The 18,175-nt window shown below is 44.4% G+C and overlaps 1 protein-coding gene across 2 annotated transcripts in view; it reads right to left on the reverse strand.

Annotated features, from left to right (window-relative positions):
* The window catches only part of Lactb2 (lactamase, beta 2), a 34,691-nt gene extending 22,544 nt beyond the window's left edge, over window positions 1-12,147 (reverse strand). Inside the window, exons 1-2 of one of the 2 annotated variants that reach the window (XM_006495490.4) lie at window positions 11,893-12,147; window positions 2,285-2,448 (exon numbers count right to left, since the gene is read on the reverse strand). In XM_006495490.4, the coding sequence (XP_006495553.1) occupies window positions 2,285-2,448; window positions 11,893-12,014 (286 nt within the window). In that variant the 5' untranslated portion in view covers window positions 12,015-12,147. The remainder of the gene's footprint in view (window positions 1-2,284; window positions 2,449-11,892) is intronic. The other variant, NM_145381.2, reaches the window with a different exon arrangement.
* Between the last annotated feature and the right edge of the window lie 6,028 nt (window positions 12,148-18,175).

Here is an 18,175-nt window from a genome sequence, read left to right on the forward strand (position 1 = left end):
TACCCTCCCCACCCCTGCTCCCCTACCCACAACTCCCACTTCTTGGCGCTGGTGTTCCCCTATACTGGGGCATATAAAGTTTGCAAGACCAATGGGCCTCTCTTCCCAATGATGGCTGACTAGGCCATCTTCTGATACATATGCAGCTAGAGACACGAGCTCTGGGGGTACTGGTTAGTTCATACTGTTGTTCCACCTATAGGGTTGTAGACCCCTTCAGCTCCTTGGGTACTTTCTCTAGCTCCTCCACTGGGGGTCCTGTGTTCCATACAATACATGACTGTGAGCATCCACTTCTGTGTTTGCTAGGCCCTGGCATAGTCTCACAAGAGACAGTTATATCAGGGTCCTTTCAGCAAAATCTTGCTGGCGTATGCAATACTGTCTGCGTTTGGAAGCTGATTATGGGATGGACCCCCGGGTGGGGCAGTCTCTGGATGGTCCATCCTTTCGTCTCAGCTCCAAACTGTGTCTCTGTAACTCCTTCCATGGGTGTTTTGTTCCCACTTCTAAGAAGGGGTGAAGTGTCTACACTTCTAGACAGTTTTTAGCAAAATCGGTGACAGTATTAACAGGACCGTCGTCAATATGGCAGCTATATGTTGTGGGAGTAGGGGTGGCTGGGGGAAGGGATGACTGCCAACAGTTCGTCCAACTGGACTTTATAAAGGCTAGGGCAGTGGCACTGAGAACAGAGGGAGAAATAACATTTATCCTGGCCTTTTCCCTCCTCCGAGACAGGCTAGTCCTGACTGTCTTAGAACTCCCTCTGTAGACCAGGCTGGCCTTGAACTCTGAGATCCATCTGCCTTTGCCTTCCGAGTGCTGTGATTAAAGGCGTAGTTCATCCTGACTGTTTTTAATTTAGAGATTTTGTTTTTTCTTCTATGTTTCTGTGTGAATGTATGCCACATGTGTGTGGTGCCCACAGGAGCATCTGATGCCCAAGACAGCATCTGATCCTGGAACCAGAGTTACATGTGGTTATGAACTGCCTGACATAGGTGCCGTAAACCAAACTCCTGTTCTGTGCAAGGATAAGACACACTTTTAACCACTGAGTAAAATCTCCAGACCTAAACTGGTTGGTTTTGAAAAAAGTCTCTTATCAGTTGCTTCAAATTTACTCTGTATTGCCAAAGAAACTGTATAAATGGCAATTATATATTTTAGTATAACCTTTAAAATACATGTACTTTAAAACAATACAGGTAGCCAGCACTGAATATTACTTGAGCCACGCTGCCCTCGCAGCAACTAAATAGTAAGTACTACAAAGCAGCACGGCTATAGTGCAACGCAAAGGAGAAGAGCGCAGCTCCCGGGACTTAGGGGAGATGCGATGCAGAAGCAGAGCGCCGTGGAACTGGATTCCTGCCAAACCAAGTCTGCAAACAGCTTGTGTGGCTTCAGTCAGGCCCAGGACGGCAGACAGCAAGAGCTTTCTCAAGAAAAGCACTAAAATTTTAGTAGCTATACAGAGCTGTGTCAAATTTCTCTTCTAATTTCTTTGTATTATCTGAATGGTAATTATACAAATATTTGCTCTTTTGTACAGAACCTACAACTGTTTTTCTCTCGGGAAACCCCAAAGGTAATTTTATACTGTTCTTCCAGGGTGTTTGTGCTTTGCCTGCCATCTGTAGCGCAGGGTCCCTTCCCACCTGTGGCATCAGGCTGGGGGCTTTGTTTTAGGGGTGTTCGTGTGTGGAAGCTCCTGGCTAGGAGCTTCCTCTGCTTTTGTTCACTGCTGTTGTCTTTGTGCCACACCCAGTACCTGACACACTGAAGGCGCCGGAATGATTGTTCAGTGGCTTTCTCAATCTAGAACTGTGATGGCAGAATAAAGGATTTAAATTAAGAATAGGAAAGATGTCAGTACTAAGTAGGTCTCAGGGAGAGAAACTGTCGATATACTGAGACATAGCTTGGATTGTCATACGTCTTAGCAAGCTGCCTTAAAGTTACCTTAAGGCCTCAGGTAATCGGCTTGGGAAGAGACCCCAACAGTATCAGCCTTCCAGCACCCTTGGGAAGTGCCAGGCACAGTGCTTGCAAACATGAAATGCTCAACAGCTGTTAAAGGCTGAAGCTGTGGTGGTCACAGAGCATAAAGCTTAGCTTTATCATGGCAGAAGGAAGAAAGGATTTGAAAGAAAAGTTTCCCATGTCACCTCTGCTAAAATTGACAGTATTCATGTTGTATCAATTAAGAAATATCAATATAGTTGAAAGCTTAAATTATAAATGATTTCTCAAGCATGCTAAATGGTTTCCTGCTTACCATTATTGATGTTTTTACAAATGTCTACAATGCCTCCAGAATGATCAGAATGCCAGTGTGTCACCAGGATTTCCTGGATTGCTGTGTCAAACTCAACCAAGGCTTGCTTTAAACAGCTGATATATTCTGGAACTGATGGCTCACCAGTGTCAATGAGGATTCTCCTACAAACGACAGGGAAGACAATCACAGTTAGAACCTGGAGTTCACGTGAGCACACCTGAGGATTCTCCTACAAACGACAGGGAAGACAATCACAGTTAGAACCTGGAGTTCACGTGAGCACACCTGAGGATTCTCCTACAAACGACAGGGAAGACAATCACAGTTAGAACCTGGAGTTCACGTGAGCACACCTTACAAAGAGAACTTGCATTAAAGTAAAGGAAAAGCAAACTTTGTCTTTGAACATATTACTCCAGTTTAAAGCATTATTTTACTGTAAGGAAGTTCTTGGAAAGAAATTACAGTTAACTGTAAATGTGAACTATGGCTGGCGGGAGATCTCAAGCACCTGAGTCGCATTAACGTTGTTAAACACAGCACCATTTGAGACTATCTCCAAGGCGGGCCTTTCGTCCTTATGCTCAGAGGTTAAATAACTTGCCTAGGGTCACTCTGCAGTTAATGGTAGGATCAGCATCTACTCTGATACACTGATGCCAGAGTGTGTGCTCTTATATGCTCTGCCTTCCAGATGGGTTATAAAGTCAAGGATCAGAATTTAACACATCCACAAAACACTCGTAAACTTAAGGCTCAGGGAACACTGTGGAAGACACAGCAGAAAGACTGTAAGAGCCAGAGGACATGGGAGTTTCCTGTGAGAATTGATCTCCTAGTAACATCAGAAGCTACACCCCCACAAAGTCTCACCCACATAACCACCCAAGCACGGGCTGAACAACAGCCATAAAAAACTGGATGAGAAAAGCCCATGGGCTTCAACCCAGCAAAACAACTACAGGCAAGTGAAGAAAGCTGGGAACAGAGAGGTGGTCTTCTTGAGGGGAGAAAACATCAATTGGTTGTCCAGTGCCAAGCAGCCTGAAAAGAAACATACAAGTACAATATACAAACTGAACAGTTATATTTAGGAATACCGAGGTGTGTATACATACATATATGAATGCTGAAACACTTAGTGAAAAAAGAGGCCACGAATTTGAAGGATAGCAAGAACGGATGTGTGGAAAGGTTTAGGGGAAGGAAAGGGAGGGGAGCAATAGAAGGAGGAAAAGGAGACGGGGAAGGAAGGAGGAGGAGGGGATGGGGGGAGAAGGAGGAGGAGAAGGAGCAGCAGCAGCAGCTACAAAGATGGCAAATCAGAGACAAGAACGGTGCTCTCCTGTGTCCCCACAAATCTGAAAGAAAACACCAAGCCATGACTGAAGAGCAAGATGCAAACTGTGGAAAGCCAAAAGAGGGCCACAATAAACAGTAAGAAAACAGGGAAGTCCAGAAATTATTAAATGTTAGCTTTCTAGGGGAAATGACAGGCTCTAGTGTGAGAATGAAGACCTCCCCCCCCCCCCCCAGCCCCCTTCACTGGCTCTAGGGCTGCCAACAAGAGGAAGTTAGGCTGGAGATCTGCTTGTGAGCAGCAGACACTCTGACTGGAGATCTGTGCATGCGCAGCAGGCACTCCAAGGGCTTTACTGTCACTGTGCCTCCTGCCCTCCTAAGTTGAGATGAAGAAGAGCATCTTTCATTACTCTTCAAGGGGAAGCAGAAAATTTGGCACTATTGCATAGTTCAAGTTCCAGAGGTGCCACCATTTACCAGACAAGCAAGGACAATCTCCACAAACTAAGGACGTTCATGACTGCCACGCCAGCTCTGCAGAAAATACAAAAAGGGAATCCTCAACAGAGGAGGAAGGAGTTTCAATTATGAAAGTGCAGAAAATAATGAACATCACGAGTAAAGTAGAATCTAATAAAACCCAAAGAATCATCAAAAATAACTTTGAAACTTGACAGAACAACACAAACCAAACTAAACCAAACAAAAAACTCCCCCCCAAAACCCCCAAAACTAAACCTACACTGTACTGGCTGGTTTGTGTCAACTTGGCACAGGCTGGAGTCCTCACAGAGAAAGGAGCTTCAGTTGAGGAAATGCCTCCATGAGATTCAGCTGTGTAGGGGGGAGAGACCTCTTGTGGGTGGTGCCATCCATGGGCTGGTAGTCTTGGATTCTATAAGAAAGCAAGCTGAGCAACACAGGGGAAGCAAGCCAGTAAGGAACATCCCTCCATGGCCTCTGCATCAGCTCCTGTATCCTGACCTGCTTGAGTTCCAGTCCTGACATCCTTTGGTGATGAACAGCAATTTGGAAGTGTAGGTTGAATAAACCCTTTCCTTCCCAACTTAATTCTTGGTCATGATGTTTGTGCAGGAATAGAAACCCCGACTAAGACACACACACACACACACACACACACCCATGGTTAATCTACAACTACAACAAATAGATACATTCCTACACAAAGAAATTTCAGTCTAGCAATGGATACATTTACTAGCTGAATTCTACTAAACTTTTCAAGTACAGTTAACATCGGTGACTCTCAAACTGAAAGGGAAGAACCAAACTCATTCCAGGAAACCACTATCACTCTGGCATCAAAATCATACAATAAACACATTTTCTGATGTGGAAATATAGATTTAAATAAGAATATAAATGAATAAAGAAATATTTAATTGGGCATGAACGTAGATGGGCAACTATCTAGGGGGCGATAGAAAAATGAGGGGTGAGCCAGATAGATTAATGGGGGAACGGCACACCTTTCACACACCAATGCACCAGACCCAGATGCCCACAGGTGACTACAGAGTGGGAAGGAACTACGTGGGGAGAGGAAGAGATCATCAAGAAGGCCAGAGGAGGGATAGATGCCAATGGGGGAGAAATCACCCCACGGTGCAGTAAGAGCCAAGGCAATGCAGACACTGCAGTACTGGGCAGCAGACCTAACAGTAAACTATTACACTGTGCCCTTCGATGGGAAGGACTGTAGGGAGCATGGAAAAAACACACAAGCCAGTCTGTAAGACACACCTATGGCTGCCATTTTTCAGTTTTGTATTGCTAGCCTGTGACTGTGTTCTTTTGTCATCTTTCTGCAGCAGCGGAAGGACTGACTTTTCTCTATGTTTTCTGGAATGAAGGAATGAGGATACCATTGTCCTCAAGGCCAGCTCACAAACTGTTTGCTTGTTGTTTGCTTGCTTGTTGTTTTTTCGAAGCTGGGTTTCTCTGTGTAGACCAGGCTGACCTTAAACTCAGAGATCCACCTGCCTCAGCCTCCTGATTGCTGGGATTAAAGGCGTGCGCCACCAGTACCCAACCTCGGACTTCTTAACTCTTGGTACCTCACTTATTTAGGCTGAAGAAGATTAGCCTTAGCTAGCATGACCCATTCATTATTCATCTATAACTGTCTCTAGATTACCTCCTACATGTCATGCCTTTCAGTCTTTTGGGAATATAAACAACTCTGCCTGCTACCCAATGATGGGTGGAAGGGGTAGCTGTGGGCGACCAAAACAAAGAAACAACATAAAGTTAGCTCAGGACGTTCAAATTGAGTACATGGGGAGCTGGTGGGAGCTTCAGAGGGTACCATGCTTGGTTTTCAAGCATGATGCCCAGCACCCAAGACAAAGGCAGGCATATGGTGATTTGGCCTATAACTCCATTGCTAGAAGGAGGAAATAGGGGTAAGGGGAGGAGGGTAGGGGGTGGCTGTAGGAGTAGATGGGGAGTCCGTAGATGTCAGATAGGAGGATCTCAGATCCTAGGGCTCACTGGCCAGCTAGGGGACAGATGGATGATGGGGTCTACCTCTCTAGGCAGCAGAGCCAAAAAGGTAGGTTACAGGTTGTGAGAGGCCATGCCTTAAAAAAGTAAGGTAAAGAGCAACAGAAGAACACAGCTGCCACACTTACATATGTGCACGCCCCCAGGAGCATAGACAACATCATACACACCCTAAAAAATTGTACAGTCACTGAATGACGATATATTACATTCGATGGGTTTGTCTCTAATATCTATAGCCAATACAAAAACACATCTTGTACTGGTACAGTTAGAAAGTTGGGAGCAAGAAGTTCCATGTGTTCTTATATAGCTGAGTGAGTTTTAGGAACAACGGTATATTATATGTATCTTAAAAGCCAAAAGGATTTCGAAAGTTTTCATAAGGGCTGGTGAGATGGCTCAGTGGGTAAGAGCACTGACTGCTCTTACGAAGGTCCTGAGTTCAAATCCCACAACCACATGTTTACTCACAACCACCTGTAATGAGATCTGATGCCCTTTTCTGGTGTGTCTGAAGACAGTTACAGTGTACTTATTTATAATAATAAATAAATCTTTGGGTGAGAGTAAGCAGGGACTGAGCGAGCAGGGCTGTGTGTGTGTATACATATGTGTGTGTATTCATGTGTGTGTGTATCAAAATATGTGCTTTCTAATTTGTGTGAGCTTAATTTGTATAATTTTAAAAATAAAATTAAAAAAGATCTTGGGTGTGCAAAGTGTTTCAGCTGGTAAAAGCACTTGCAACTGAGCCTGAGAACCTGAGTCCAATCCTTGTACTCACACGGTAGAAGGGGAAACTGACTCCTTTACGTTATCCTCTGACCCCCACACACATGTGGTGGTGCACACTCACACCATTACACACATGAACGTAATAAGCAATTAAATATATTGGGGAGGAGGAGAGTGACATTGTGATGAATCTTTACTGAGGAGACAGCTGGATAGACTTCAGAAGTATACTGTAAACTCCTCCGCAAGTGGGCACACTGGCTGGAGGGAGCGTATGGCCCTACCAAGTGAATCCTTAGGGCCTGCAATGGCTTAAAGGACTTTTAGAAGGCATAAGTAATAGGACCTGCAGGAAAGGGAAAAGGTCAATCACTTGGAGCCTTCTAGGTGGAGCACTGGGTATGCCATTAGACAGGAGACACGACAGGCAGTTCAGAGGTGAGCTTGCCTTGTGAATTTGACATTCCGCATTATTTACACAACATACAGGAATACATCAATTTCCTTTCAGCACTATACAAACATGAGCCCCGGAGGGCAGGAAGCTTGCTTGTTTGGCTTAGAGGAGTTCATTGATGTATTTCTACATTTGGAAAGCCTGGCCCACTGTACATTTAGTCACACTAAAGTTAAAACACACAGAACTAGATCGTGAAACACCCCCTAGGCCATGATTCTAATTATTTGTTTATTTATTTTTGCTGTCTCTGTGTTTGTGTGTTTTAAAATGTTATTCCAAATTCTTACTGCTCTTTAACTAGCTTGGACTACTTTTGGTCTCTGAAGGCCTTAAGGTCTTTAAAAGGAATCTTTCCATGCCTTGTATCATGGTCCCTTATCAACACATTTAAACCACTGCCTTGCCCTCCTCCTAAGAAGCAGCTTTGAAACATCTGACACTGAATTTAAAATGTTATAGTCCAGACTATATCATAGTGACCAAAAGTTATAACAAAACCAACAGAGCGAATAAACAGGTTTACACTTTAGCTGACACAGAACACAGATCTTTTGGAATGCCTGTGTTGTCTCTTTGCAGATCAAAGTCTGAGTAAAAAGCCTCTTGGGGGTTGAGAAAGTGGCTCCCAGGCCTTTGCAGTTTTTTGTTTGTTTGTTTTCGGTAGCCTAACCAGTTCTAGCAAAGGAAGGACTCTTGGATAGAGGCTAACAGGACTTCTCCAAGGCCTGGCACAAACACAGCCTGCTCAGAATGGAGCAGTAACCAGAGGCTATAAATTGAAGGAAAAAAAAGAAAGAGTTTGAACAACTATTAAGGAGGAAAATATAACACAGCATTTTAGAACTAAACTCATATTTATTATAACTTACTCTTCATATCAACTCCAGGGAGTTTATTGCAATATTTTGTAGAGAAACATGGCTTGAGACAGGCTAAGTGATTTATCCCAGGTCTTTCAGGCTTATACAAGGTCCAACGATGGGGGACAGCACTACTTTAGCTAGCACTGAAATCATTCCTCATGGCATAATGCCTCAGCTCTAGATTAGAAAACTAGTTCTGGTCATTCGCTGTGTAATGTCCAAGCACAGTTACTGTGAGGTTCAGTCATCTCTGAGTGTGTGGATCACTCCACTACCTACAGTCATAGACGGCAGCCCTACATCAGGAGGTCTCTTTGCAAATGCAAGCTGTATTCATAAAGAGCTCAAGAGAACACTGTAGATGGATCTGCAGAGGCCTAGGAGTGATTCATTAAGCAGAACTCAGTGCCCGGAACAATTCAGACACATGATCTGTTATATGAATAGAGAAATACTCAACTGAGTTAGTAGAATCAATTGTTTTATAGGAATTTTATATTAATGAAATATTATATCAATATTCAGATATCTATTAACTGCCCTTTGTCCATTTTGCTGTCACTCACCCAAAACCATCGGCACTGTTGACCACCTTACACTATGAGCCTAGTGTTAATGTAGTACAAGGAAGCAGAAGCTATAACCAACACTGTAATGCGCTTTCCTCAGGATTAAATTTTGTTTTTAATACTTTTATTGAGATTTCATTGTGTCTGCATAATATCCCTATGAAAAAGATCTTATATAATTCATTGTATAGATAAAAGACCATGTTAGTGAGATAATTATCTCACCCCAAGTCTCACAAGCGAGGAAACAGTCAAGATTCTAAAGCAGGCAAAGGTGGTTGACCAGAGTGTCCAACCCTAGTTGATGCATCTACAATACAACCCCAACATGTAGGGTTGGAGAATACTGAGGAAGGTGGCTGGGGAGACTTGTAAAAGCAAGAGAATCAGGATGTCTGCTCCAAGACAGTGTTTTCCACATACAACACTCATGAAATTTCAACCATATGATCGCTGGCTAAACAAGACCTGAAAAATGACAATAGCAGCTGACATGCTAACATGGATGGAAGAAGTCTCACAAGGCTGCAGCCCTAGAGAAAGAGCTACAGGCAGTCAATGGTGCTGGGAAGAATCAGTGAATCCTCCAGGGAGCCCCCACCCACACACACACCATAGTAAGTGGTCAGTCCTAAACAGATGCATAGGAGCAATAAAGAAAGCACTCAGCAGGTGGTGTTTATATAATTATATATGTAACCATGACACTTACATAAAAGAGTCCACGAATCGGAGAGAAGTTGGAGGAAGGACAGGGAGGAACAAATCCTATAAATACAGTACTCAAAATACGAAGTTCTCAAAGTAATATCCACACTGAAAATAGCTTAAATTATACGGCCCTTTCTTCTGCTATAGTACACAAAATCTGTCCTCAAAGTCATTTAGACAGGGAAGGTTAGAATTTCAGCCATCAGTGGCTCTTGAACAGAGGAAGACTGTTATATACCCTGGAAAAGACTATTGAGTAAGGGCATTTTAATGTCAGGGTAGGTCTACCAGGGTTTTAGTGAACTGTGATGTCTACAAATTGACCAGAACAAAGGACAAAGGACAGCTAAAGCTGTCAGTACTCCAAGAAGCAAACAAAAGCAAAAATTAAGAGAAAAAAAATGTAAGCAAATATTCAGTAAGGATTCACTATGCCACTTCTGCTGTCCAAGGCTTGGGGCTGGGAATATGAAAATAAACCTTGGCTCATCTTCCATTACAGTGGGATAACCAAGTAGAGAGAGACAGTGGATTTCATACATTACAGACCTTAAACTTAAAACCAAAAACCAAAAACTACAGTTGAGATAAACACCACAAAACCTACAGTGCATTACAATATTGTCTAAGAGGTCAGGGCTAACTTCCACAAGGAACTGACATTTTACGTGAGCTCTAAAGAGTGAGTGAAGTGGAAAAAATCGGAAGAGAACTTAAAGTCTGGAGGGCGAAATATGCCTCATCTGGGACACTAGGAAGGCTGCATGGCTGGGCCAGAGGGTGAACAAGATGGCTGCCTTTGGGAGAATGGGCTGAGGGATAAAAGCAGAGGCAGGTAACCCAGTTAGGAGGTTAGTGCAGACATCTATGCAAGAACTGAATGGGTTAATAGAAGTCAAAACCACATTGCCAAGATGGCTTGGATGTGTGCCAGGAGGAGAAAAATGTTAAGGAGTGTTTAAGCGTTTTGTTTGCTCAAATACAGTGATGGTTCTGTTTATAAGATCAACTCAGGAAGGCCTGTGCTTCACTTTAGTAGGGTTCAGTCTGAAGAGCACAGGTAATGGGGGAGAGTTAAGAAAACACACACACACACACATACACACTCACTTGCACACACACATACGCATGCATGACACACAACTGTAACTGAATAGCATGAAGTTAGGATTGCATTTAGAGAAGTACAAAACTCTGATAAAGATGGAGAATGAGAGACCAGCAGCTAGAGAGGATGTTGTGTCAGCAAGGAGGGATTGGCCAATGAGCCCCAAAGTTAGCAGAAACAGAAGTGTAAAAATGAGTTCAATGATATAGTGCCACCTATCATCTTAGACCTTTTTGTGATGCGGAGCAGTGGACACAAGTCTTGAACATCTGCTTTGGACCCAGTTAATATTTGTTTCTAATCACCCTTTAGTTTGAGTAGCATCATCTGCACGTTAATTATTTTACCATTACTTACTACCTAAAGAGCCTATAAAAATAAAACTATTACTTAAGTACAATATATGATTCCAGTGAACATTTGTGCTTAGCAACTGTTCATCTTAGTAACTTCTTCATCCAGTTTGCATAGAAACCAGCCATCTATTTTAACCCTCGAAGAAAAGCAGGCTGTGTTGAATGTCCTGGAACCATACAGCAAACTCCAGCAGGGCATTCTCCAGGGTTATTCAGACTATTTGCAATTTCCGGCTTAGGTGCTGACTTCAGAATGGGTTTAAAGTGGCACATCGAAGAGATTGTCCTGGGCTCAGACCATACTCTAGAGGTTAGGCACTCTGCTGCTAAAAGCATGCCGGAAGCCTAAAGGTCCCGTACTTTCCCCTGGCCTGATTCACTCTGGGCTAAACCTTTTATGTCTACTTTTAGAGTCCGATGCTTGTAAATATCCTTTACTCTAGAAGAGTTAATATAATAGAGACTTTAAACGCAAACAAGATATGCTTGTCATACACGATTAGTAGAAAAAGCAAGAGTTAGTTTCTCCTACCCACAGGCTGGGTTGCTCTGTCGGGTTTAGACTCCGGTTGAACTAGAAGCAAATTCTGCCCTCTACTGTAAGAGACTGGATTTAGTATAGTCAATTGCTTACAGTAAACTTTTAAGGGCCTAGTTATATGACCCAACCAAGCCTGAAAGTGGCTATGTAGCCTAGGATGGCCTCGTACTGGGGGCGACCTCCTGCCTCTGCGTTCCAAACACTGGATTTCAAGTGTGCACTAACACACAGGCTACGGTAAACTCACTCGGTCACCACCTGCGGGCAGCGAGACAGCAAGTAAACTGTGAGTCAGACTTGGGAAGCCTGTGCTTTTCTTACACCCTCTGTCCTCCGCAGAGCTCGGGGACGCGCTGGGGGCTAGCCTGGCCTCTCGCTGCCTCCCTGCCACGTGACTGCGTGAGCTGCGGGGGCTCGGGGGTGGCGTTTACCTGCTGCCGGTCCCCACCAGGTACGTGTTGGTGCCTTGCAGGGTCATGGGACCCGGGTTGCAGCCCAACACGCGCACCACCCGACTGGACAGCTGCTCGATGCGCTGCAGAGCGGCAGCCATCTCTCTATCTACCTCGGTGACCGCCGGCACCCGAATTCCAAGTCACTCAGCGTGCTGCGACCTCAGGCTCGGAGGGCAGGGCGGCGGTCTCGTGACGTCAGGCCCGGCGCGGATCACGTGGGACTTCGCTCAGTGGCCCGGAGCGGATTGGCGGCCACTATCTTACGACTTGCTGGCACGCCCGTCAGCCAAGTGACGGGGGTGGGGTGGAGGGATGAGTTCGCGGTGACTGTGGCATGAGGTGGCCTGACCCGCCCGCACTGGCCTCAGCCGGCTCCGTCGCTGAGCTTCTTGTGTCTCTGAGCCTTGTTTCCAAGTAGCTTTACATATCCATAAAGAAGAATGCAGTTACTTCATTGAAGTTAACCTCCAGAAGTGGGGGAGGGAAGGTCACAAGCTAGGCAGGTATGGGGAGTATTTACTGAGTCACCAACTTAGGAAGGAATGGCAGGCTGGTGATTTGAAGAATAGCTTACCTTTTACAATAAATGATGGCAACCAATGCTTACTTGTACCTGTGTGCGTCTAGCCAAGGGCCACCTCCGAACATTACTTTTTAATCCTCAACAACAGGAAAAAAAAAAAAAAGTAAAGAAAAGAAAGAAAGAAAATAAAAGCGACTGTGCATATCTGCAGAGGCCAGAAGACAATTTGACAATTTCAGGTGACTCAGGAACTGTGCATACCCTTCACCAGTGTTGACTTGCCACCCAGGCCAGACTGGCCAGCGGTTGACAGCCCCAGAGATTCCCATGTCTCCATCTCCCCAGTACAGGCATTATAAAAATGAGACACCATGCCCCACATTTTTACATAGGTTCTGGGGGATCAGCCTCTGCTTGTCGTGCTTATAAGGCAATCACTTTAATAACTGATCTATCGCCCCAAACCCCATTAGTTATCTACTCTTAAAATCCCACGTAGTTCTTAACTCTTTTTTTTTTTTTTTCGAGACAGGGTTTCTCTGTGTAGCCCTGGCTGTCCTGGAACTCACTTTGTAGACCAGGCTGGCCTTGAACTCAGAAATATGCCTGCCTCTGCCTCCCAAGTGCTGGGATTAAAGGCGTGCGCCACCACCACCCGGCAGTTCTTAACTCTTAACAGGCACAATTTCCCCCCATTTTATAAATGTAAATTGGAGTTTGGGAGAGCCAAGCTCTGCTTCCACTTGTTTTACATGAGCACATGGTGCTATCTGCGCAGAGTGGAGGGGCTTGTTTATCTCCTCTCTATCCTACCCTTGCCAAGGGAAATAGGTTGGTTTAGTGTCCAAGGTGAAAGTGATATAATTGCTCTGTCTTTTCCAATTTTCTCTGCCTTTCCCAATCAGCAAGTATTAAGCATTGCTTCCCACTTTAAAATTTTTAGTTATAAGTTACTTATAAGAAAATGCACAGATCCTAAGATATCCATCAAATTATGATGAATATATACCACAAAAGAGATGTAGAGTGTATTCACTACCTTAGCCTACTCCTTTTAGGAATATGGCTCCTCCAGCAAATGCTGAGGCACACAACCAAGACTGAATTCACTATGTAGAAGAAAAACCTGGGTGGACAGTCTGGGACAACCCAGTAAGGCTGTCTTTCTCTGTGAAGTATGCGACTGCATGCTTACTTGAGTGGAGTCTAGTGCATGGATATATGTTGGTCTGCGTCCGCTGGGCATGGCCTCTTGGAGAGTTTGACTGTGTCTACAGCTGGTGGGATGGGTGCAGTGCTGTAGGGAAGCACCAAGACACAGCTTCAGGGGTGGGAAACCACAGTCTGAGATGTGGGAAAGCTGGAACTGGTTCTGGGGTCCCTGGGCCTGCGATGAGGCCAGGGCTGTGGGTTTCTCAGACTTTTGGACATACATCCAGGCACAGCTGAGAATCAATCACAGAAGAGCCAAGAACAGATTTGGAGGCCCACAGAGTTGGGACCAGTGTCTAATCCAGGGGTGGGGGTGGGGGAGGAGAAAGGGGAGCTCTGGCTTGTCCCATGGGTGATTGTCCTCAGATTGGCAGAGGCAGGCTTCATAGTGGTTGTCATTGGACGTGCAGAGAGGCTTTTTGCAGGAGAATTAAGTTGTGTCTCTGTAGTTGAATGCCTTTTTCATGACTTACTATGGTAGATCTTGATAAAAGAAACAGTTCATGCATGGTTCTAAATAGTTTATTGTCATGGAAGAAAATGAATGCATAAAACCATATCCTACTACTCAGAGTGGAACTGAGATTCAGTGCCTTTTACAGGGAGGAGTGTTTGGGAAGGAAAGCTTATTGGTGAAGCCTTCTGGGCCTCTAGGTACCTCATTAGCATGGAGAACTCTGCTTTGGGCCTATATGACCATAGGACAAGTTTCTTTTAAGTGAGAAGCATGGTGGGTGTTCCAGGCCAGGGGTCTGGCAAGGGCAGGAAGTTGCTTAAGTCTCAGGTGTGTCCACTGAGTCTCTGGGTCTCAACCTGCATAGGTCTCAAACTTCCTGGCATGGTTTTATGTCCCACAGATATTAGGGTCCTAAAAAGTTGAAAGATTTAGAACAAAATTTGAGGTCTCTAAGAGCAATATGTAGAGAATAAGCAAATCAACACGCTGGCACAGATATGGAACCACTGCTTTGTAGAGTAAAAACTAGGCTTCCAGTCACTTGGTGGGACTATTAGTGGAGGATTAGGAGGTGTGGCCTTGCTGGGGGAGGCGTGTCACTGGGCTTGAGCCTTGAGGTTCCAGAAGACTTGTGCGTTTTGAGTTAGTTTCTTTCTGCTTGTGTGCTGAGTTGTGAGCTCCCGTTCTGCCTCTTCCTTGTGTGTTGAGATGTGAGTTCTCAGCTGCTGCCGCAGCCACTTGCCACTATGCTTTTGGTCCACCATTAATGGGCTCTAACGCTCTGGAATTGTGTTGGGAGCTATTAAGACAATGCTATTGTCCTGATCTATGAATTGGGCCTCTCCCCCCAAGAAAAAAAGGGGGTCAAAAGTGGGCCACCGATGCACCGTTCCGAGAACCACAGAATGTTCCAGCCCTAAGTCAGCGCCAGATGTCCTGACCACACCCTGATACCACCAAGTTCCTGCTTCCCCGTGTAGCTGCCAAAAGAAAAATTTCCACTGCCCCACCCCTCCCGCTGATAAGTACTTGTACTTCCCCTCTTGCTTGTGCGTTTAAGCCTTGGGCCTTTCTCAAGACAGTAAGACCTTGATGTTACTCAGACTGCTTCCGTGTGTCGTTCATTGCACAAGGTTCTCGTCTCTCTCTATTCCCCACATTTGGTTCTTAGGAGAAGGTCCCCTCGAGACCCTCGAATAACTGGACCTGCTGGATGGGTCAGAATTGTAACTCAAATAAACATTTTATAAGTTGCTTTGGTCATGGTGTTTAATCATAGCAATAGAAATGTAACTTATGTAAAGGTTGATACTGAAAGTAAGCTCTTGCTCTGACAAACCTGGCTATGTTGCTTCTCAGAGGACTGTGGAATGCTATGGAACTCTGGGATAGAAAACTGGCTGAATACTGTAAGAAGAGCTTAGTGGGCAACTCGGTAGGAGTTTAGAAGACAGTGATGAGGGTTAAACATGGAGCTCTAGCTTAAAATGGGAAGGGAGCAATATTAGAGACTGGACTATCAATTCTTGTGATTTTTGGCAAAGAATCTGGCTGATTTCTGCCTCCTTCCTAAGAATGAAACTAAATTGAATAGTGGATTAATTTCCTTGGTGAGAGAGATTTCAAGAGATCCAAATATTGGCTCTCCCACTTGGTTATTTTGTAATCACTCCAACGTCTTAGGGTTTTACTACTGTGAACTGACACAATGATTAAGGCAAGTCTTATAAGGACAGCATTTAATTGGGGCTGGCTTACAGGTTCAGGGGTTCAGTCTATTATTATCAAGGCAGGAACATGACAGTATCCAGGCAGGCATGGGACAGGAGGAGTTGAGAGTTCTACATTTTCATCTGAAGGCTGCTAGCAGAGTACTGACTTCCAGGCATCTAGAATGAGGACCTTAAAGACCACACCCAGTGGCACACCTACTCCAACAAGGCCATACCTACTCCAACAGGACCACACCCTCTAATATTGCCACTCCTTGGGCCAAGCATATGCAAACCATCACAGTAGGTCTACAATGCAAAAAGAAAGTGAGGCAAAAAGACACACAAAGCCGGGCGTGGTGGCGCACGCCTTTAATCCCAGCACTTGGGAGGCAGAGGCAGGCGGATTTCTGAGTTCGAGGCCAGCCTGGTCTACAAAGTGAGTTCCAGGACAGCCAGGGCTACACAGAGAAACCCTGTCTCGAAAAACAAAAAAAAAAAAAAAACAAAAAAGAAAAAAAAGAAAAAAAGGACACACAAAATATACAGTTTGAAGAGAAAATGAGCACTTCAATTCAACATTGGACCCAAGGTTTGTGCTAAAAGAGATAAGATTAAGGAGAGGCCTGATCCCTTTAGAAGAAAGGGAGGGTCCCCTCAGGGCAAGAAGACCCAGCTAAGACTCATTTGTTAAAGGAAAAGGTCTAAGGAATTTTCTTCTCCTAAAAAGCAACAACAGCTGCAAACTTGATTCCAGGGAACCAAGAGTTCTCCCCAGTTTGGCAGCCAACCTTGACAGTGTCAGCCAAGTGATGTTGCCGTTAGAGTCTTGAAGGATATACTAGTAAAGGGGTCATGGAATCTTCCTCCATGTTTTCAGAGAGATGCTGAGGCCAAGCTAGTAACATGGAGGGTCTGAAAGGCAGTTGAGTGGAGCCTTGGAGATTCTCAATTCGTCCTCATGATGGTGAAGATGCCTGAGTCACAAGACATCTGCCAAAGCAGCTGGAGCCAGGGAGTGGAACCAGCCCAAGAGAGAAAAGTCTATTGCTAGTAACAAAGCTGCAGTAACATGATCTAAACCCCTTGACATCAGACATAGTGCTACAGGGTGCGAGTGTACCCTTCCAAGTCTTGGTTTTCCTTTGATCCAGTACTTCCTCAGTGTGCCCCAGCCCCTCCCTTTTTGTGTAATAATGTGTATTTTAATCTGTATGTAATTTGCTTTTTGACCTTACAGAGTCTCAGAAGAGATGTTGGACTTTGGATTTTGACTTTTAAGCAGTATTTGAGACTAGGAAAGACTATAGGGATTTTTCATGTTGGCCTAAATACATTTTGCATCAAGATATGATAGGAGCCTATGAGGTTCAGGAAGTAGAATGTGGTGATTTGAATGAGAACTGCCTTCATAGACTTGTATGTTTGAATACCTGGCCCCTGGTTGGTGGAACTGTTTGTGAAGGATTAGAAGGCGTGGCCTAATTGGTGTAGATGTGTCACTGGGGTTGGACTTTGAAGGTCAAAGGACTCATTCTAGCCGGGCGTGGTGGCACACGCCTTTAATCCCAGCACTCGGGAGGCAGAGGCAGGCGGATTTCTGAGTTTGAGGCCAGCCTGGTCTACAAAGTGAGTTCCAGGACAGCCAAGGCTACACAGAGAAACCCTGTCTCGAAAAAACCAAAAACAAAAAAAACAAAAACAAAACAAAAAACCAGACTTAGGGAATCAACCTGCATCAAATACACACAAAAAAAAAAAAAAAAAAAAAAATAACAAAGGACTCATTCTCAGTTCCTCTGCCTTCTGTTTGTGGACTGAGATGTGAACTCTTAGCTGCTGCTCCCGCCACCTGCCTCCATGCCTTCACTCTGCCATCATAGACTCTAACCTTCTGAAACTGTAAGCCCAATTAAGTACCTTCTTTTATAAGTTGTCTTGGCCATGATGTCTTAGTGCAGCAATATAGTAATAATTATAGTGTAACTAATAAAAACATGAAAATATGTCTGTGGTGTGTGGACTTAGATTCCTTCAGTTGAAATACCTGACAGTTGCGTGCTTGAGACATACGGTAGTTTTGTTTTCAGTTTTTGAGGAGCTTCTATACTGATTTCCATTGTGGCTGGACAACTTCATATATCCACTAGGAACAAGTAAGAGACCCTCTTTCCTCACATCTTTCCCAGCATTTGTTGTTATTTGTTTTCTTGGTGTGGCCATTTGTGACTGGACTGAAGTGAAATCTTACAACATTTTAATTTGTATTTCCATGATGACTAAGGCTGTTAAACATGTTTGAAATGTTTATTAGCAAGTTTCATTTTTTTCTCTTGAGAAGATTCTGTTAAATTC

The sequence above is a fragment of the Mus musculus genome, chromosome 1 (genome assembly GCF_000001635.26).
Source record: "Mus musculus strain C57BL/6J chromosome 1, GRCm38.p6 C57BL/6J".
Classification (NCBI taxonomy): domain Eukaryota; kingdom Metazoa; phylum Chordata; class Mammalia; order Rodentia; family Muridae; genus Mus; species Mus musculus.